The sequence below is a fragment of the Psammomys obesus genome, unplaced genomic scaffold (genome assembly GCF_907164565.1).
Source record: "Psammomys obesus unplaced genomic scaffold, mPsaObe1.curated_primary_1811, whole genome shotgun sequence".
In the NCBI taxonomy this organism is placed as follows: domain Eukaryota; kingdom Metazoa; phylum Chordata; class Mammalia; order Rodentia; family Muridae; genus Psammomys; species Psammomys obesus.
The window spans coordinates 3,706,760-3,727,679 of NW_026587216.1; the positions used below are offsets into that span (position 1 = coordinate 3,706,760).

A 20,920-nucleotide genomic window follows, 5' to 3' on the forward strand; every position below is an offset into this window, starting at 1 on the left:
TTCCTGTGGGAGGAGGAGGAGGATGGCGGGCGGTGGGAGCTGCGGCAGGGTCCGGCTCTCCTTTAAAGGAAGCGCCGCCAAGCCCTCCGGGCTGGCTGGGTTCGAGAGAGCGGGCGCCCGATCCCTGCAACCCGGGCCCGCCGGGAGGGGCGGGGCCCGCAAGCCGGTGGGCGGGGCCGACGGCGCCGATTGGCTGCGCGCGCCCGGCCCGGGGTTCCCCCGACTCCGCCCCCCCGCCGCCCCCGCGCGCCCTCGGCCCGCGAGGCCGCGCGCACCGGCTCCGGGAGCGCGCCCGGGCGGGAGGAGCCGCGGCCCCAGTCCCTACCCCTTTCCCCCCCACCCCCTCGGGTCCTCATCCTTAAAGCTCGCGTCCGCACGCCCCGCCTGCTGGAGAGGGCACCCGGCGGCGGAGGGCGTGAGGCCGCGGCGAGCGAGCGCCTGGGGCGGGCGAGCGGGGACGGGGAAGGTCCGGGGCACCGCAGCCCTCCGTGACAGCACGGCCGGGCCCTCTCCGCGGCGGAGGAGGCACGGTCCCCTGGAGGCGGCCGCCATCCCGAGGGCGGGACTCCTCGGGAATCAGGTATCCGAACCGCCGCGGTCTGCTCCAACCGTCGCCGGCAGCGGAGCGTGACACCCGTCCGGCCGGTGACCATGTTCGACAGGACGCGGCTGCCGTACGTGGCCCTCGATGTGCTGTGCGTGTTGCTGGGTACGTAGGCGCGGCGGCCCGGGGGTCTTCCGGGCGTGGGGGGCGGGGGTTGGGGGGACGTGGGGGCGGGCGGGGTGCGGGGCCGCGCGCCCGGTGCGGGGTGGGTGTGCCCGGCGCGCGCGCCTGCGTGGGGGGGGGGGGGGGGGCCGGGGGGGCCCGCTTGCGCACCCTGGGGGACCCCCCGCTTCTTGCATCCGGCGCCCCCCGGCTCCCGCGCCGGCTTCCCCCTGCCTGTCCTCCCTCCGGGGCGCGCGCCCAGTCCAGCCCTGCTTGGCCGCTCCTGTCGCCTGTGCCTGTCACCCTCTGCCCTCCCGGCCCGCTGTCCTTCCCCTCTGCACCGGTGCGGAGAACGCTGCGGGTCGCAGCTGGCCGTGCGCTGATGCGCCCCGGGTTCTCCGCAGCGGGCGGGCTTCGGTGCCCGGCTCGTCGCACTCGTGAGAGGCGCTTTAGAAGCTTTTTCGCCTATAAAAGGTTGAGAACGTTCCTAATTAGAAGGCGTCGCCAGGTTGTAAATTGTCAGGTTGCGAGAGGGGATGAGGATGCCAGGTTTCTGCCTGGCGAGGTCTGGAGAGGCTTGTTTCCCCCCGCCCCCCCCCCCCCCCCCCCCCCCCCCGGTAGGAGTCCTGCTGTTTCCTCCTCGCGCAGCCCTGGCGTTAGTGTGCGCTTTCTGTCTCCTGGGACAGCCTGGCGAGGAGTTAAAGACCCTCCTTTAGCTACAGTAAAGTTGACGTTATTTTGGAGTCTTTCATCGCCAGTTGTTGTTTTTTGTTTTTTGTTTTTTTTTTTTTTTCAGTAAAAACAAAAAGCCCCCCCGCTCCCCACCAAACCAAACCAAACTGAAGTCTAGGGATAGACGTAGGAAGGAGTGGCCTTCGCCTTTTTTCTGTATTGTGTCAGGTGCTTGTATTGTAGACCATTGGGTCAGGTAATTGTACCCAATTGTATTGTACTCTAGTGGAGGTTTGGCTGCTGGGGACTCTGGATTAAGAAATCGACGTAGTTCTGTTGCGTTCTCAAGTCTAGTGGCTTTTGCATCCTAGATACACATCTGCATAATGGCTTCTCATAGGTAGGCAGTTGCCCCAGGCTTTAATCTAGCAGTTCGTGATTATCCTTCTCTCCTGCTTCCAGCCTCACCTTTTAGGTGCCTATCTCTCCTCAGTTTGTTAAAATTTCGGTACCTTTTTAAAAAATGCATTTTCTTAAAGATTTCTTTTTTAATCTGTGCAGCCTGTTCATTTACCAGGACTTCCCCCGTACCCTTTGTAGTCTCGCAGTGGATTCAGTCTTCGAACAGCCCATAGGGAGAGTGTGGTGACCTGTAACCCAGGCACTGTGAGGTGGGGTCAGGATAATGTTCAAGTCCAGTCTGGGCTACCTAGGGAGAGCCCGAGTCACCAAACAAAAAGTCTTTGTAGAAACAGCTTTTCAGATGTTAGGACATACTAGCTTATAGAGGGTTTTTCCCTTTCTCTTTTTTCTTCCTTCTCTCCCTTCTTCCTTTCCTTCTTTATGGACACGGTCTTGCTGTGCAGCCTGGTATGAACTTTTGTCCTTTTCTTCCTCAACCCCCAGAGTGTTGGGACTGTTGGCATGTTCTACCTATGAACCAAACAGCGATTAGGAGGGTTGAAACAGTGTACATAGGGAGCCACAGCTAAGCTATTAACATGAAGCCATACGGCAGAGTTATACTTTTTTAAATTAATAATTAATTTTGTTTCGGTACACCCCGACTACAGTTTCCTTTCCCCCGTTCCTCCCAGTTCCCCTTCCAGTCACTCCCACCTCCTTTCTCTCTCAGATCCACTCCTCTTTCCTTTCCCTTCAGAAAAGAGCAGACCCTCCAGGTACATTCACTGAACACAGCATAATACCATACAGTAAGACTAGCCACAAACCTTCTTGTCAAGGCTGGGAGAGGCAGCCCAGTAGCAGGAAATTCCTGAGCTTGGTGTCCTGTCTTTCGCTTGTGATCCCTTCACTCAGATGGTTAAAATAAAAAGATTGTGATGTGTTAGAGAGGATAATCTGGGCTATGTAGTGAGTTCAGGTCAGCCTAGTCTACAGAGTGAATCTCAGTATTGAGCAAACAAACTGACGAAGATCGCGCATAGTGGGAAGACATATGCAGTGCAATTTTATGAATTATATTTTCTGGTGGCCTCTATTTTCAACATGATCCATCACAGGTCAGGAATATGATACCCTTAAGGCATTGACAGTATTTAGTGTCTTCCCCATACCTCTTGGATTTTTATTTTATTTATTTATTTTTTAATCATGGGCCTGCAGCTCAGGTTGATCTAGAACTTACTGTGTGGCCCAGGCTGGATTTGACCTTCTGCCAGCCCTCTTGTATCGATCTCTGAAGTGTTGGGTATAGGCACGAGCCACTGTATCCAGCCATGGTGATTTGAAGAAAAGCTCTTTTGAGGGACTCCACATTAAGTTTGCTTTTTAAAAAAGATACTTCATCTATCTGAATCTTTTTAAAACAAATGAGTATTTATTTTAATTTTATGTGTATTAGTGTTTTGTCTGCATGCATGTCTGGGTGAGGGTGTCAGATCCCCTGGAACTGGAGTTACAGACAGTTCTGAGCTGCCATGTAGGTGCTGGGAAATGAACCTGGTTCTTTGGAAGAACAGTCAGTGCTCTTAATGGTTGAGCCATCTCTCCAGCTCTATGTGAATAATGTTGTTTTACCTGTTTATTACTGTTTTTTCTTGTGATGCTGCTGAAGTTTTTTTTATTTTTTTTAAAGTAGTTCAGTATATTGTCAAGATAGCCCAGATTTCTCTTTTCCTAGGTGGAAAGTAACCTACTTATTTTAATTAGATACTAACAAAATGTAATTAGATGTAAAACATCTACTCTCACAATTAACACTAAGGTAAACAACAATACAAAACATATTAACTTTTGGAAGACAGGTTTTTATAGTAAAGTTACCCTTTCGAGGGGAGTTTAAGGATTGTACTGAATTTGGGATTTATTCACCATCCCAGCAGCCAGAGATTGGCAGCCTAAAATTGTGTTTCCTTCAGGAGCGCTTTCAGCCTAGCTCAAACTTTTTCTCCTTTTCTGTGGAGCATCTAAATGTAAGAGTTCACTACACCGGCAGAAAGATGAGTAAGCGCTTCCTAAGTATAGATTACGTGAAAGTGATTCATAATTATAATGTGAATATATTCCATATTCTGTTAATGACTACCCCAACATCACTCTGTATACCCATTTTAATGTGATGATGTTACGTGATTTTGTTACACAAGTACTTTATGATTTTTACCCATGGTGACATCTTTTGAAGTGATCATTAAACATGTGTGTATGTGTTCATGTGTGTTTTTTTCTAAATAATCTCTATTCTTCTGTATGCAAATCTAAATCTTTAGCTCCTTCAGTGGATTCAGTAAATTTTTGGAAGAAGATATTATATATATATATGATCTTGTGAAATGAAATGGATTCATGTCATCTTCTGGTTCTTTTGAGTCTTTGATTTGACAAGCCTATCATTGATCTCTGTCTGAAATTGTCCGCTTTCTTATTTATTTATAGACAGAGTCTCACTGTGTAGTTGTGGCTGGCTTTGGAACCCAGTGTGTGGACCAGGCTGACCTTGAACTCAAGAGACCTACCTGCTTCTGGCTTTTAAGTGCTGGGATTAAAGACAGGTGCCACTACACTTTGTCTTGCTCTTGTTCTTTGGATCAGTGATTCTAGAACTGTTGTTCAGGCCGTCCACAATCGCCTGAACACATATGGAAAGCTACTATGTAAAGAACAATGGAGAGCTGGTATAAAAGTGGCTGTTTTAGTCCAGTATTATACTATGTCCTGAATATAACTCTCTGTTTAATCACTAAGGGTCACTCTGTATTTTAGCCACAGAGCCCCTTCACTGATTCAGTGCACACTGAGGAGTGACTTTTGTACCTTGTGTGAATGCTGGGGGTATAAAGGTAAGTAGGACAGTCCCTTCCCCAAAGAAGCTCAGAGTCTAATGAAGGAGAAACAAACAAGGTGTTTATCACGCTAAGCGTACTAATGCAGACATGGTGCCCTTTGCCCACAGAGAAGGACCTTGTCTTAGAGCTAGACCATTAGAGAGAAATGGCTTATCTGCTTATTCTTAAGAGATATGGAAATGCAGGGAGTTGCCTAGCATTGCTTTTGCATTTTTTTCTACCCATTTTCAATTTGATCTAGGGCAGTAGGGACTCAAGCATCTGTGATATCCAGAAGATTTAGGTGGACCTGGCAAAGCCTGCCTTTTGTGTGTTTATTTTGCTGTGTGGTGACCACTTTATAATGCCTTCTGTGCTCCATGGACCTTAGACTTAGAAATGATAATGGCTTCCTGATGTTGCTCCCTGAGGACATACCACCATCCCTAACTGCTCTCTCCAGATCCTTCCTATGGCTCCCTCATCTTGACTGTATCATTTGAGTGTGCTGGGTTTTTTGTTTGTTTGGTTTGGTTTTGTTGTTTCGGCCAGGATCCTACAGATAATACCCATCTGTGTCCAAACCAGAAGGTAGAACGTTTTCCTTTTTGCACTGGTCCCCAGTTACAGCTATCTTTGATAGCAGATGTGGGAGGAACTCTTGGGTTAGTGCTGGCTTTTTCTTTTCTTTTCTTTTCTTTCTTTCTTTCTTCTTCTTCTTCTTCTTCTTCTTCTTCTTCTTCTTCTTTTTCTTTTCTTTCTTTCTTCTTCTTCTTCTTCTTCTTCTTCTTCTTCTTCTTCTTCTTCTTTTTTGCTGTGGCTTTTTTTGGCTTTTTCCTTTTAAAAAAGGTTTATTCCTATATCTATTTAGTGTGTGTATGTGTGAGACAGAGACAGACAGACAGACACACACACACAGAGAGAGAGAGGGAGAGAGAGAGAGGCTTTTTGAGTTAATGTGCACTGTGTGTACAATGCCCATAGGGTCCATAAGATAGGGTCGTAGTCTCTGGAACAGAGGGTTGTGAGCCATTGTGTAGGTGCTGGGACTCTAGCTTGGTCCTCCAAAAGAGCAAGTGCTCTTAACCCCTGAGACATCGCGCTCTCCCCGGGTGCCACCTCATGTTGGCTTTATTGGGAGGAGAATTCAGGTTTCCTTATCATGCTCCAGAAAAAGCATCATTATGCCAAAACATAGTCAGTAGGTGTAGAATAAAATTTGATGGCAGAAACATTGGCTACCAACAGTAGGTAGTTTTGAAATCCTTGTTACTTGTTACCTTAATAGTGATGTCTGATGTCATCACATAATGCTGACATCTTTTTACCCCTGTTAATATATACCCTAACGAGCGATCCCTTTACTAATCCTCAGGATGGGTTGCTTTAAGAAGCAGAACAAAACAAAATAAAAAACACGGAAATAGTTGGGCTTCCTAGTCTCAGCCTTTTTTTGTACCTTCTTCTCTTCTAAATTTGATTGATTCATTCACTTATTTCATACATTGGCTAGCAGCTGAGTAGGTAGGTACATGCTTCAGTTAAGGCCATTTCTTTTGCTTCTCATGAAAGTTTCCTGGGTTTGTTTCTTTAACTTGTCTCATTGTTTCTAGTATCTGGAGAGAAAAAAACAAAACAACAACAAAAAAACTTCAGAAGATGAACAAAAGTTTGTCAAGTTTCGTGTTCTTGTGTCAGATCAAGATCGTGCTTTTTCTTCTGTCAGATGAGTAGTTTGAAGCAAAAGTGGAGGCTGGAGGGGACCGCTGCTCTGCTGCCCTGCCTGGTTCCATGCAGCCGCATTGACTTTCACCTTGAATGTGGCCTGCTTGGACTCCAGCATGGAAATGTGTAGAGCACTTTCTCATATATGTTTTATGAACTGAATTCTTCTTTTAGATTCTCTCTGCATTACATCCTTTTGGAAACTCAAAGATGTGTTATGAATCTTATTAATCCCATTCTCATTTAGTAATTTTTGGCAGAGCTCTACTGAAGAGTCTGAGATGTTTGGGGAATTGCTCTGATCTTAAAAACTGGCCTTTTGCTATTTAAATATGAAGTTGTTGATATTTGCTAGGAGATGGAGATGCTGAGATGTTGGTAGCATAGGGGAGCAAACACTAGTCAGGCGGGCTCGCTAGCAGAGTGTGTAGTTTCAACTTTTGTGGAAAAGAATTTGGATTTTTAAAAATTGTTTTTGCGTGTGCATGGTTTTCATAGACTAACTTTGAGCAGGCTGTTTTCTCCTTCCTGTCCTGTGTAGGTTCTGGGAATTGAACTCAAGTTGTCAGATTTGCTTGGCAAGTACTTTTACGGACTGAGCCACCTCACTAGCATGTGGGCTTGAGGACACATGTCTGCACAGTAAGCTGATCAGGGACTGATTGTTCAAGTGCCACTTTGCTTTATTTTCTTTTCAAAAACAGCATTTACTTTCTGGAGGTTATTCATGGTGGTTGCAAGAAGCTTTCGGGCTTCCTTGCCTTGAAAGAAATGTTCTTGTTTTTTCTCTTTTTCAGTTTAAAAAAAAAGAAAAAAAAAAAAAAAAAAAAAAAGGGTCTCGTGTAACCCAGGCTGGCTTTGAACTTGCTAGCTCAAGATGACCTAGACCTTCTGAGTACTGCATGTGTCTCCCGAGTGCTGGCATTCAGGGATGCATCACTGTGCCTGGTTTTGTGAGGGGCTTGGGCTTGGAGTCAAACCCAGGGCTTCCTGCACACCAGGAACATTCTGCCAAGCTGGCCACAGCCCCATTGTTCTTCATCCCTCCCAACTTCCTTCTTTTCTCCTGCCTTTTTTCTTTCAACCATTAGGTTTTTAAAGTCTAAATGGCTCAGGCAGAGTTTTGCTTTGCTTTTAGTTTTTTTCCGTAACTGTAAGAAGTCTAGAATTGGGAATGACTTTCCCTTTAAAATCTGTATTTTTTCCTTTAGCACATTAGAAACAGTGCGTTCTAGCAGTGGACTTTGGCCGTATACTCTCTCAATTCAAATTCTTTCTCTTTAGTTTATTAACTATGTGACTTTGGGAGTATTCTCTCTGAGTACCTGTGTCTCCTTAGCTGTATAATTTACAATAACCTACTTATATCTCTTTCGTGAAATTTAAATGAGTCAGTATGTAAATGACATAGAGAAGTACCTTGCGCTTCTCTCTAAATATGTTGAGGAAAATAATTCCCTGTAATTCTTGCACCTGTAACACAATAATTAGTAGAAGTAACATCACCTAGTTTTTTATTAGGGATAGAAATACAGACTTTAAAACCTTTCCCTGAGAGCTCATGGAATGCTTTTGAGATCTAGTGTTTTATCAGTTATCTGTAAACCCATATATATGTAACAGTAATTCCAGGCAAGATGGAAACCGATCTGTGTAGTTTTGGTGTAATTGAGCAAGTGGAAAACTCGTTACTGTATACAGTGAGAGGTCTTAAATTTCACCTTATTCAAGAAAAAGAGAACTAGTTATATCCTTACTATTTTTACTGCTTAAGTCTTGGAATGGTTGTTCTGCATGTTAAAAAAAAAATGAGCTAAGAGTCCTAAGATTTTTTTTTTTTTTTTTGAACAGCTGTAATTGTCCATTCTCATTTGTATGTAGTGTCTGTCCTCTTTTTTGAGGCAGGATTTCATGGAGTCCAGGCTGGCCTTGAACTGTGTAACCAGGGATGGCCTTGAACTCCTGAGCCTTCTACCTCTCGAACACAAAAGCCTGAGACCTGCCCCACCTCATTTATATGCATTCTACAATTTGCATTTCTCTCTATAATAGGCAGCAAAGAAACAGTTGTGCAGGATCCTCTCCTCCTCTCCTTTCCCCTTTCTTGTCTTTTTTCGTGAGCATATGTGCTGTGTGTGTGAGTGTGAGTGTGTGAGTGTGTGCATGCGTGTGCATGTGCATGCCAAAGGTCAGCCTCAGTGGTGCCCTCAGGAGCCTTCTGTTTGGAGATAGGTTCTTTATGGGGACCTGGTCCTGCAAACTTGAAAGAGCCTCCTGTTTTCGCTTCCCCAGTGCAGGGATTATAGGCTTGCCCGTCTGGTTCCATTTTAAACTTAGGTGCTAGAGTTTTCTGAGGGCCTAACATTTGCATGGCAGGCACCTCACTAACTGACCTGTCTCTTTACTCCGCTGCCTTTCTCTCACTGACGCTTTTTCTTTCTCCTCTCTCTTTCATTTGTACTCCTTTCTTCCCTCCTTCTTCCCCTCAAACTTGCCTTATAGCCGAAAGCTGGCCTTTACTCCTCCTCATCCTGCTTCTGCCTCCTAAATGTTGGGATCTTGGGTATGTGCCACCACAGCGGGCTTACCCTTGTTTTACAGATGTTTATTTTGACATATGTTAACCTGAAGTTCTCTTATGTTATACAAATCTAGCATTACGTTTCGAAAAGTACTTGAGTCTATGTCATTTTTCATTGAATTTACTAATTGCACATAAGCGCTTAATACAGTCCTGGGAGCTGAAAGCACCAGTGTAAGAAAGGTGGGTTCTCTGTGCCAATATGTGACAGTGTTTTGTAGAGGTTGTGGAAGAATTAAAAGAGGAACACACCAGTGAGGCTTTGGGGGGATGGCTTATCTGAGGAAGGGATATTTGAGATGAGAGAAAATTACATTGAGATGAAAATGAATTGCCCATGGAGGCACCATCGGGCTGATGCTTAGCACAGGGAAGAGCAGGTGGTGAGGCCCAAAGGAGGGAAAGGGCATTTTAAAGTAGGAAAGAGGCGTCTGGCCAGTTACGGCATTGCTATGGCATTTTGGAGTGCATCATGGCAGTGGATGACCATGGGAATTTGCCTCAAACTTAAAAGTGGTTTTGTTTTTTAATTTCACACCCTCTCCTTTGGGGCTTTTCTCTGTAAAACCTGAAATGTTGTTATTGCGGGCTGCAGGCACAACAGGCTGTATCAGGTAAAAAGCCAGTGTTGCAGGTCCCCGTAGTAAGCTAGCAGGCTTCTGGGTATACGGCTGTGGTCCACAGAGAAGGCGGGGCACCAGCAAGGAGATGTCTGTCAGCCATCACTTAAACCAAGCTGGTGTTCTCCTTGTACTCTGAAATTGTCCACAAGTAGCTTATTTTATTTTATTCTTGTTTAATCAGATGAACAGGCTTTTTCCACTGGGTGGGGGAGGCCAGTGTGGTTGAATCACCACACGCATCTACACACCCCACCACGCTTCCCTGCGTGAACCTGTGTAACCTAGGGAAGTGCTTTAACCCTGAGCCCTCTTCTGCACAGTTCGTAATCTTAGCATAGAACATAGGAACACTGACTTAGTGCTTGCAGAACATAGGAACACTGACTTAGTGCTTGCTGGGCCTGAGTAGGCCGAGCAGTTTCTCAACAGCTTACTCAGGGTGGCTGACTGGCTTGGCCATCTGCTCTCTGTGCATCATGGGCAGTTGGGAAACTGAGCCAGGGCAGCCCAGCGGTCAATGGTGTGCGTCAGTAAATGGAAGTGTACTTGTGAGGATTGTGACTTTTGGATAGCGATTGACTGGCTCAGATTCGGGATAAGTTGTGCTGAGTAGTAAATAAATTGGGGGGTTATTTGGCTAACTAAAAATAATGAATACTATAGGTGGCCCAAATATTTTATGATTGTTTTGCCGTGATTGGTTATGTGGTTTCAGAGTCGGTGTCTGCTTTCCATATTTTGAGCATGACTCTGCTGTCTAAAAACAGGCACCTTAATTTTCACAATTCAGACTTGTAATAGCTATGAAGAGTTAGCAGTGAGGTAACTAGTTGGGATGTAATTGAAGGATGCAGCTAATTTGCCCTGTTCAGTGGCATTCCTGTAGCCTTTTTTCTTCAAGAGCAATTGTTGTTGTAGGCATTCCTTCTGAGTTCTCACAGGAAAGGAAGAGCCTTTGCCCTTCCTGTATTCCAAGTGAATCATGCGTAGTGTTCAGAGTAAGGCATTCTGGCAGACAGAGTTAGAACCTCGTGGTTTAGCCCTGTGTTGGCAGTTCTTGGAAATGTCGCTAGAGTCTTTTTCTGGGTGAGGTGTCTAGGAAAATGGCATATAGGAGAAGGGTAGCGGGAAAAGTCTTGAATTGGCAGCTTCTTAAGCTGGGTTTCGCTTTGCTGTTTGAATTCAGTTACATCCACAGCAGGAGAGACGGGTTGGCTGCTTGTACTACTGGAGAGGTAAATGAGGATGGAACCATTATTTATTGATAGCCTGTGATTTGTTTTTGGTACATGTTTTGCATAAATTCCTGTAACATGACACAACTGTGAAGTATATAGTAGTGGCTTTGTTTTATTACTGGGAATGCAAAAATGATTGGGATATTAAAGCTCATGGGTTCTGACAGGTTCTTGCTTATTATGGAACAAAGACTCGCAAGAAAATTGTGGTAGTACTATATGACGAATCTTTACACTGAGAGGAATCTTTACACTGAGACCGCAGAGTGAGTGAAACAAAGTCTCCATCCTCAGGTGCTGCATGCAGCCTTGTAAGAGGAGAGAGGCTTCATTCAAAAAATCTGCTTGGGTTTAGAGTTAATTTTCCCTAGACCAGTATTCTTCTTTGTGGCAGAGGTAATGGAGGCTTCGGGAGCATTACTTTTGAATAGTGCCGAGTTATGGATCGTGTAGAAAATTCAGGAAACCAATCCACATACACTGTGTTATTAAAGATACTTAGAAGGTATGCGGTACACATTAGGCATTCAGATGTTTGTCATATGAATGAATGGGCGAGTCAGCTACTCTTCTAAGATGTGAAAATACTTTTGAGTCAGCCGTTCTTATAAAACTCTAGCTCCATCTGTTACTGTGATACTGGGCAGGTCGTGCTAGCTCCTCCAGAATTTCCTCATCTAATGAGGAAAAGGGTGATGCTCCCAGTGCCTTCCTCATATTGCTGTGAAGTAAGATGAGATCATGTGTAAGATGATGTTTGTGACATGTTTAGCTTAGACTTGGCCTAGAGTAGGCACTCAGTGTTGTAATTCTAATCATTATCATTATTAAGCTAATCAACCAATTGTTGTTGTTTTTTTTTTTTATCACTGACACATGGTATTTAAATGTGATTGCCTTTGCTAGTGAGTTTTATTTTGGAATACTGTTGAATGTAGTTCTAATTACAATTTAATCTCATTCTCTCTTTTTCTCTCTGTGTTTGTATGTGTGTGTATGAGAGAAAGAGAGAGGAGAGAGGGAGAGGGAGGGACAAAAGAGGGAGGGGGAGAGAGAGAGGGAAACCCAGAGTCTCATGTGTGTCAGTCAAGTACCACTGAACTACAGCCCTAACCACAATTTCAGCAGCATTGAAGATGCTCTTCAGAATGGGCAGTGGTTCTTGCCTTTAACTCCAGCACTTGGGAGGCAGAGACAGACTGTTCTCTTTGAGTTTGAGGCCTGCGTCGTCTACAGATTGAGTTCCAGGACAGCCAAGGCTACACAGAGAAATAGTCTTGAAAAATCAAAAAGGGGGTCGGGGGAGATGCCCTTCATTTACTTGGTCCATTTCAGTTCCTGATCCCTGGATTACCTTGGGAAGTCCTCCCCACTTTTAAAAACAGGGTGTTGTAGCTGAAATGGTCTGTGAATGCCAACTCTTCCTGCCTCTGCTTTCAAAGCATTGAGGTTACAGGTATAGGCTACCACACAGGTCTTGTTTGGACTATTTCTTGTTTGTTCCTGAAATCAGATCTTCATTGTCAATCTGTTTATATTTGTGGGTGAGCAGTAGTCTCACAGCTTACAGGTCAGATAACTAGTGAATGTGCATGGGTTGAGAGAGAACAGCAAACTAGAAGCAGGAATAAAAAGCTGGTCAAGAGCTAACTGAAATTTTCGGTTGACCATGCTAAACTGCTAGTTGCCTGTATAACTTCTTGTGGTCAGTATGAGCTCAAGGAAAGGATGCATACAACAGTCATTGTCTTAGTTAGGGTTTTATTGTTGTGAAGAGACACGATGACCAAGGCAACTCAAGGAAAACATTTGATGGGGGCTAGCTTACAGTTTCAGAGGTTTAGTTCATTATCAACATGGCGGGCAGCATGGCAGCTTTCAGGCAGACATGGTGCTGGAGGAGCCAAGAGTTCTACATCTTGATCTAAAGGCAGCCAGGAGGAGACTGGATTTGTTTCACACCGGGCAGAGTTTGAATATGCATGCATGCATATATATATACATGTACGTACATGTATATATGCACATATGCATACATACATGTATATGTTTATGTGTATGTATATGTTTATATTTGTATGTATATGTATATATGTGTGTATATATACATATATATGCATTATATGTATCATATATATGTGTGTGTGTCCTCAAAGCCCCACGTCCACAGTGACATACTTCATCTAATAAAGCCACACCTCCTCTAATAAGGCCACACCTCCAAATAGTGTCACTCCTTATGGCCAAGTATTCAAATACATGAATCTTTGGGGGCCATACCTTATCAAACCAGCACAGACATACTCACTACTAGGGTTCTGGGATAACGCAGAGAGGGCATTAGATATATGATTATATATAATTAAAATTCACAAATTTCTATTAAGTCAGAAACACTTACAAATGACATCCCAATTTGATTTGGTTACCCAGGAGCAGAGGGAAGAGATATTTGTTGTAATTGTTTTTCTCTGAAGACATAGGTAAGATACAGATGTTAAGTGTGCTGCTTCCCAAATATTGTCGGCATCTGACCCAACAATGGCCTATTTGGAGAAAAGATTTCTTTGATGTTATCAAGCTTGTTAGTCAGGTTATGTACTGGTGATTTTGTAGCTAGTGGTGGTTATCTGTATTAAAACTGTGAAATCCCAAGTGCTGCCATTGAATGTAGACTATTAAAGAGTTAAAAATATGATTAAATATGAAAAGCCAGATTTAGAAGTTAGATTTTGGTCTTGCCTGTACTATTCCCTGTGATCTTCATGGCCAGAATCATATGCCTGCTTCAATTAGTCATATGTAAAGCATATTGAAGATACTGCCTGCCTTGCCTGTCCCAGGGTCATGGTGGTCCATGAGGCACCCTGCAGAAGGACAGTCAGTCTACCACCAACTGTATTGCAGTAGTCCATACAGGTGGACTTGAGACAAAGAAACCACAGTTCCAGTCTAGTCTGAATGTCAGGGGACTGCTGCCTGTATCAAAAGGAGCTTATGTTCTCACACAGCATGTCCGTCACAATGTGGGGGCAAAGAACCAACAGAGAGAGCACTCAGAACTATAATCTGTGGGGCTGGAGAGATGGCTCAGCGGTTAAGAACACTGGCTGTTCCTCCAGAGGACCCACATTCAACTCCCCCCACCCATATGGTAGTTCATAACTGTTTGTATTTCAGTTCCAGTTTCAGAAGATCTGACACCCTCACACAGGTATACATGGAGGCAAAAGCACCAATGTTTGCGTGCCTGTGACCCTGAGAACATTAAATAGGAGAGGCACCCATTTAACAGAGTAAACGCCATGGGTGGTTCATGGTTAGGGAGGTGACATTTGAACTTTAGACTTGAATGTTATAATAAAGCTGCTGCTATCAGATGTTTATCACCATATACATGTATAATTGTGATGTGTATGAATATCCATTGTGCTATAAATTCATAAACTCTTGCAGAATTTCACATACTTATCTTAACTATAGCTGTAGGGATCCAATACCAACCAGAATTAAAATACTATAATATATTGGCCTAAATTACAAGAAAGTCTTAACAAGTTTGAGTCCAATATAAGAACCATATTTCTTTTTTCTTAATAATTGAAAACTTGTATTTAAAAACATTGAAGTATTCAATACTCATGACTGAAATCTTAGTCTCCATAGACCTGATAGGGTTATGGCTAACTTGCTCTATTGTGATAGAGATAGACAAAGAGGAGAGTGGAAAGGCAATTTTCTATTGTAAAGAGAAACATTTCAAAGGTAGTCTGTCACTGCCTTCCAGAGGGCTTCAGGAGAATGGAGTGTCCTGAGGACACAAGGGGTCATGATGCTTTGCAAGACCTGAAGTTGTTACCCAGTAAAGACATTGCGGGGAGTCTAAGTGTGTAGGGAATATTTTTTTCTTTAGTTAAATAGATTAATGGTTGAGCTCATGAGAACTGGTGAAATCTCAGGGAAAAGTTACAAAATGCACCACTAATGCCTCAGATGGGTTGGGAGATAGTAAGACCAACATGGTTGCAGTAATTGGTGAAGGGAGATTGCTGGATATCTGTGAGCCCCTTAAAAAGTTGTAATGATGGGCTGAGGAGATAGCTCAGTCAATAGGACATTTGGCGGACACTCACAGGACCTCACATGGTAAGCCAGTCACAGACCTGCAAGATTAGCCCAGCAGGTAAAGCCCTTGTCACTCAAGCCCGACTTGCCTCTCCAAATCATACACACACAGTAATAATAAACAGAATGAAAGAGGCTGCACATGGTGATGTGGATTTGCAATCCTGGGGGACAGAAATAGGTCACTCCCTGGGGCTTGGTGGCCAGCCAACCTAGCCTACTCTGGTGAGGTTTAGGCTAATGAGAGACCTTGTTTGTAAACCAAGGTGGACAATGACTCCTGAGGAGTGACACCTAAAATTTTCCTCTGCCCTCCGCACACTGGCACACCCAGTGCACCTATACATTAAATAATTAAATAATTAATTGAATAAATATATACACGCCAGGTGGGGTGTGTGTGTGTGTGTGTGTGTGTTGTACTAATTTAGATATGCCAATTTGGCGATTTCTTACCAAAGTGAGAGTTCCTTATACTTCTGAGATGCTAAAGTTAGTAAATGTTATTTTAATTTCTGGACCTTTGCCTCTTGGCATAATTTCAGACTAAACACATTCCATGCATGCTCTTAAGATTTGAAACCCATTTTAAAAATATGGTAATATGTAAACTCTATTGCTCTCAGGTTGTGAAGCCTTAGGTCTGGATCTCATTTAATTGTTTATATATTTCCCCTACAGTTGAATGCTGGACCTTTAGCACACTAGGCAAATTTTCCTGAGCTACCTGTCTTATCTGTAGATTCTTGAAAATTTTCTACACATATTTTGAATACCAAGATAACTAATTTTTTTTATCTAGATAATGAATCAAGTCAGTCTGATTTCTGTAAGTTTGGGTAATAAAGCAATCTCTTTAACGATTTTAAAATTTGCTCTCAAATGCTGTCCTATACAACTTCTGAGACACATATGTATTACTTATCCTGTAGATGATTACAAGTTTTTCAAGCATTCTAATTTGACAGCTTGATCAAAGAATTGGTATAGTAGTGAACATTTGTTATTCGTAGGAGTATAGGCCTTTCCGCTGATAGAATAGCTGATTTCCTTCTTACTGCTGGTAAAGAAGGCGACATTGCTTCATGGAATTTCGAGGTGGGCTTGCTGAGCCAAGTCTCATTGTTCTCTCATAGAGAGAATTAACTTAACAAGATAGTCTTTCCAAATACGTAATTCTTTTGTTTACAATTTTAGTGTGCAGACAAAACCCTTTAGATCGCACCTTTAAGACAGAGGCCGAAGCTCTGGAGCTTCAGAGGGGAGCATTCTCTTCCCTAACTCTCCCGCACTGTCTTCTGAAGCTTGATGGCTGTTGTGGAGTCAGTATTTAGAGACGTGAGCCTATGAAACTGCAACAAGTTATAGTTTAAAAGATGACTTTTTCAGGTGGGTGTGGTAGTTTTAGGTGGTAGTTCATGGTTGTGATCAGCACTTGGAAGCCTGAATCAGGTAGACTGCTGTAAGCTCTAGGCTAGCCTAGGCTACAGAACAATGTTGTCTCAAAAAATTAACCTTTAAAAGGCATATGTCTATAATCCTAGCTATGTGGAAGGTGGAGACGGGATTGCAAGTTTGGGGTCAGCCTGGACAATACAGTGAGATCTCATTTTAAAAACTGTACATTGCCTTTCAACTTTACAGTGCGTTTCTCCTTTTTCCCTTTTCTTTAAAAGATTTATTTATTTATTATTTATATAGTATTTTCCCTGCGTATGTGCCTGCAGACCAGAAGAGGGCACCAGATCTCATTGTAGATGGTTGTGAGCCACCGTGTGGTCCCTGGGAACTGAACTCAGGACTGCACAAAAGGAGACCAGTTTCACTTGTGCTCCCACTGCCTACCACCCAGAGAAGACCACCCTTCTCAACATTGTGCTGTGTATCTTTCCTGGCTTTTTGTGTCCATGTGTCTTTTGACAGTGTCTTGTGGATAGTCTTGATCGGCTTGGAATTTGCTACATATTCTAAGATGATCTCCAGTTTGCGGAAGTCTTCCTGCTTCTCCTCCAAGTGATGGGAGATTTATTTCATGTGTTGGAATATTTTGCTTGCATGTATGTATGTGCACTGCATGCCTTGTAGTGAGGCTGGAAGAGGACATTGGATTCCCCGGAACTGGAGTTAGCTAGTTGTGAGTTACTATGTAGCCTGTGTGTGCTACCAAATGAATCCAGGTCTTTTGGGAAAGCAACAGGTGTTCTTAACCAGTGAGCTATTTCTCCAGCTTTTCCTCCTCCTCTTCTCCGTCTCCTCTTTTCCTTTTTTTTTTTAAATCCTGGGCCTGGAAGGATGACTCATGACTCAGTGGTTAAGGGCACTGGCTGCTCTTCACACAGCCGAGGTTTACTTCCCGGCCCGCACACGGTGGCTCACAAACATCTGTGACTGCGGTCCCAGGAAGCCCAACGTTATCTTTTAGGCCTCTGTAGGCACCACAGGTGTGCACGCGGTGCACAGACACACATGCAGACAAAATAATAAGTAAGATTTGAAAAAATGTCATTATTTGTGTCTGCATGGTGTGTGCACGCGCATTTGGGGTATGTCCCGTTACTCATATGTGGAGAGCAGAGGGCAACGTAATGGGATCAGCTGTCTGCTGCCATGTAGGTTCTGGGCCGTCAGGCTTGTGTGAGAAGACATTTTGCTAGCCTGCTACCTTGTTTTTCTCTCTATGTTTTGAATATTTTTAAATGTATGTGGATGTTTTGACTGTAAGTATGTATGTACCACATGTGCGCCTACTGCCTGCCAAGGCCAGACAAGGGCACTGGATCCCTTAGAACTGGAGTTACAGACAGCTGCGAGTTGCCATGTAGGTGCTGGTCATTGAACCCAGCTCCTCTGGAAGAGCAGCCTGTGCTCCTAACCACTGAGCTGTCTCTGCAGCCTTTATTTTTTTCTACTTAAACAAGATTATTGTGACTATCATTTTTACTGTGTATATACTTGAGTGTATGTTGGCATTCTTCTAAAAAACTCTTTTATTTTCATTTGTTATGTCTTCTCCCTACTCCACCCCAAATCCCTTCCAACACCCCAACACCAGCTAGGAGAGGGGAAGGGTTAATGGGAGAGGGGACGCAGTTCTCTTAGCTGCTTCCTGATGGTCAGGGTCATCAGGTTCCTTGGAGCCAGTCCAATCCTCTGTTCAGGAGACCTCTAACTTCCTGTCTCATTGCAACAACAGCAGCCAGGAATTGCAGTGGAGAAGCAGCAGCAGCCTTGTTTTTTCTCCCAGCTCCACACTCTCCGGGCTCTGGCATTTATTCTCTCTCCAGAGTCCTCAGATTTGAACTATCTGAACTGGCAAAGGGCTCCTGTCAGAGCCTGCATGAGGCAAATAGTCCGCTGCTGTGGACCATCTGAATCAGTCCCACATCCCATACCTGGGATTAAAACAAAAACCCTATTTATGTCCACATGTCTGCATACATATGCGGTGTCTCTGCAGGTTAAAGAAGGGGACACAGCCCTTGGAGCTTGAATTATAGCCAATTGAGCCTCCTAGTGTGGGTTCCGAGAGTCTAACTTTGGTCCTCATCATAGACCAGCAATCACAGCAATCACCGGACCATCTCTGCAGCCTACTATTGTTGTTGTTGTTTTTGAGATCTCATTCCTGGCTGCCCTGACTACAAACTCGTCCTACAGCAGTTCTGCCTCTGCCCAAATAGCAGACGTGGTGCACTCTAGCACATCTGGTTATAAATATACTGGTATATATATATTTTTTAAAAAAAGGTAGTCTTTTCCTTTTTTTTAAAATATACCTTTGAGGCAGGATCTCACTATGTGGCATAGAAAGTTCTAGTCTAGAACTTACCATATAGCCGAGCTGGCTTCAAACTTGAAATCCTCCCGCCTCAGTCTCTAGAGTGCTAGGATTATAAGTATGTGACGCTGTGCCCAGCTAGTCTTCTTCACAGTGTTAATGGCTGTGTGATGTTTTGTTGTCTGTATCTGGCACTTGTCACTTTATCACTCATTTTAAAACTTTATGTATTTTTAAAACATCTATTTGTGTGCGAATGTGTATGAGAGAGTGTCCTTGCTCACACATGGAGGTAAGAGGATAGCTTTTGGGAACCGGTTCTGTCTTTCTGCCGTCGGGGCTTACTTGGAGAGCCGTCTCACAGGCCCTCTTCTGAGTGTCTAGCTCACCTGCAGCTTCTGCTGCATATAACATCCTTGGGGGACTGTGGAATCCATGGGTCACCCTTGCTAGCTCAGGGTACTCTGATCTATTCCGTCAGCTTCCCTCTGTCGTGGTAACGCGTTCAACATCAGATCAAAACAGGCAAGCAGAGCATATAGCGTTGACCATGAGACAACGAATCCGCTAGCTTCTGTGAACTCGTTGATAACATAAACACTCTATTTGGAAAAATTACAGTACTTGAATTAAGCCTTCTGATAGATCTATATATCACAGCAGGAGACCAGGGAGAAATATTAGGGAATAAAGCATTTTTTTGGTACCACATTAGCAAATGGGCTTTTAGTTACTAATGTTTTTGGGCAGTAGGTAAACAATACTTTCATTTAAGAGATGAAGAGACTGAAATTAGGCTCAGTCGAGCAGTCACTGGTAATGTGCCAGAAGCAAACCAATGCAGGCACATCTGAGTCCCCAGCCCTGCTGAAGGAAGGGTCACAGGAGCATTGGTAGAAGCTCATATGGCAGGTGGGCCTCTGCTGGGTGCAGGGGGAAGTCACTGTGGGGTGTCCAGGCACAGCAAGTATGGAGGTGACAGGGTCAGTCAAACTGCAGTGCTTCTGTTGTTGTTGTTGACTCCTTTCTTAGGTGATGTAAATTTCTCTCTTTTGGCATATAAGGTAACGTGTTAAAAAATGTTGACTCACTTATGTGTGTGTGTGTACCATGTGTGTGTAAGTGCCCCAGGAGGGCCAGAGGGGCATCTGGCATTCTGATACAGTCCTGGCATTACAAGCCATTATGAGCTGCTCTCTGTAGGTGCTGGGAAGCGAGGCCAGGTTCTCTACAAGAGCAGTAAGTACATATCATGAATTTAGGCAATGGAGAATTTGGCCATGCAGTTGCTACAGAGTCAGGATACAGAATTGGTCAATTTTCCACAGGTCACTGACTTATTATTCATTCACACTTCTTCTTTATAACCTACTTCCCCCACTACCCTTCCCCCCCCTCGGTAACCACTGAGCTTTTCTCCATCCTGTAATGTCATATAATTCATATAAATGAAGTTCCAAGATATGTGTGGCCTTTGAGTCAGCACAGTGCGTTTCTGATGGGCTGCCCATTTATGATGACATGTTATGGCACAACTTTCTGTCCCTTTCAGAATGTGCCCGTATTATTCCCAACTCCAATTCCAGTTCTGTATCAGAATGTTTTTGGCGTGGTTAAGTTGTAGCTTCAGATACCAAAGAAATCTCAAATAGATTTCCTTGATAAGTGTCCCAGAGAAGGGAAACTAGAAATAATCACATATCACTTAATCATTTCCCTGCCTCTTGTATTCAGAAAGCCACATGGAAAATTTGCTACTGACTCTGTGACCTAGACAGCTGTTAGCATAAGGGAGTGGAAGGAATGAATGTTCTTGGCCAGTTGGCCCAGGTCATGTGCTTTTCTGAAAGGACCAACAGGTGATCAGCAGGTGTGAATAAGCAGGTGGGCTGGCACTCTTCTCTCTCCTCCCCCAACACACACACACACACACACACACACACACACACACACACTCACACTCACACACACACTCTCTCTCTCTCTCTTTCTGTGAGTGAGTGTGTGTGTGTGTGTGTGTGTGTGTGAATCTGAGAGTACATAGTAAAGTCTAACAACTTTGGAAATTTTTGGCTCTGCTTTTGTTTTCTTGTGATCCTTATGGATAGATGCTCGACCACTGAGCACATACTCTGGATTTTTTTTTTTAAGTTGTTTAAGTATATACCTAAAAGAGATCATAAAT

The 20,920-nt window shown here is 44.1% G+C and overlaps 1 protein-coding gene across 2 annotated transcripts in view; it reads left to right on the top strand.

Annotated features, from left to right (window-relative positions):
- The first annotated feature begins 345 nt into the window (after positions 1-345).
- The window catches only part of Plpp1 (phospholipid phosphatase 1), a 61,854-nt gene continuing 41,279 nt past the window's right edge, over positions 346-20,920 (top strand). Inside the window, exon 1 of one of the 2 annotated variants that reach the window (XM_055603503.1) lies at positions 346-709. In XM_055603503.1, the coding sequence (XP_055459478.1) occupies positions 652-709 (58 nt within the window). In that variant the 5' untranslated portion in view covers positions 346-651. The remainder of the gene's footprint in view (positions 710-20,920) is intronic. The other variant, XM_055603504.1, reaches the window with a different exon arrangement.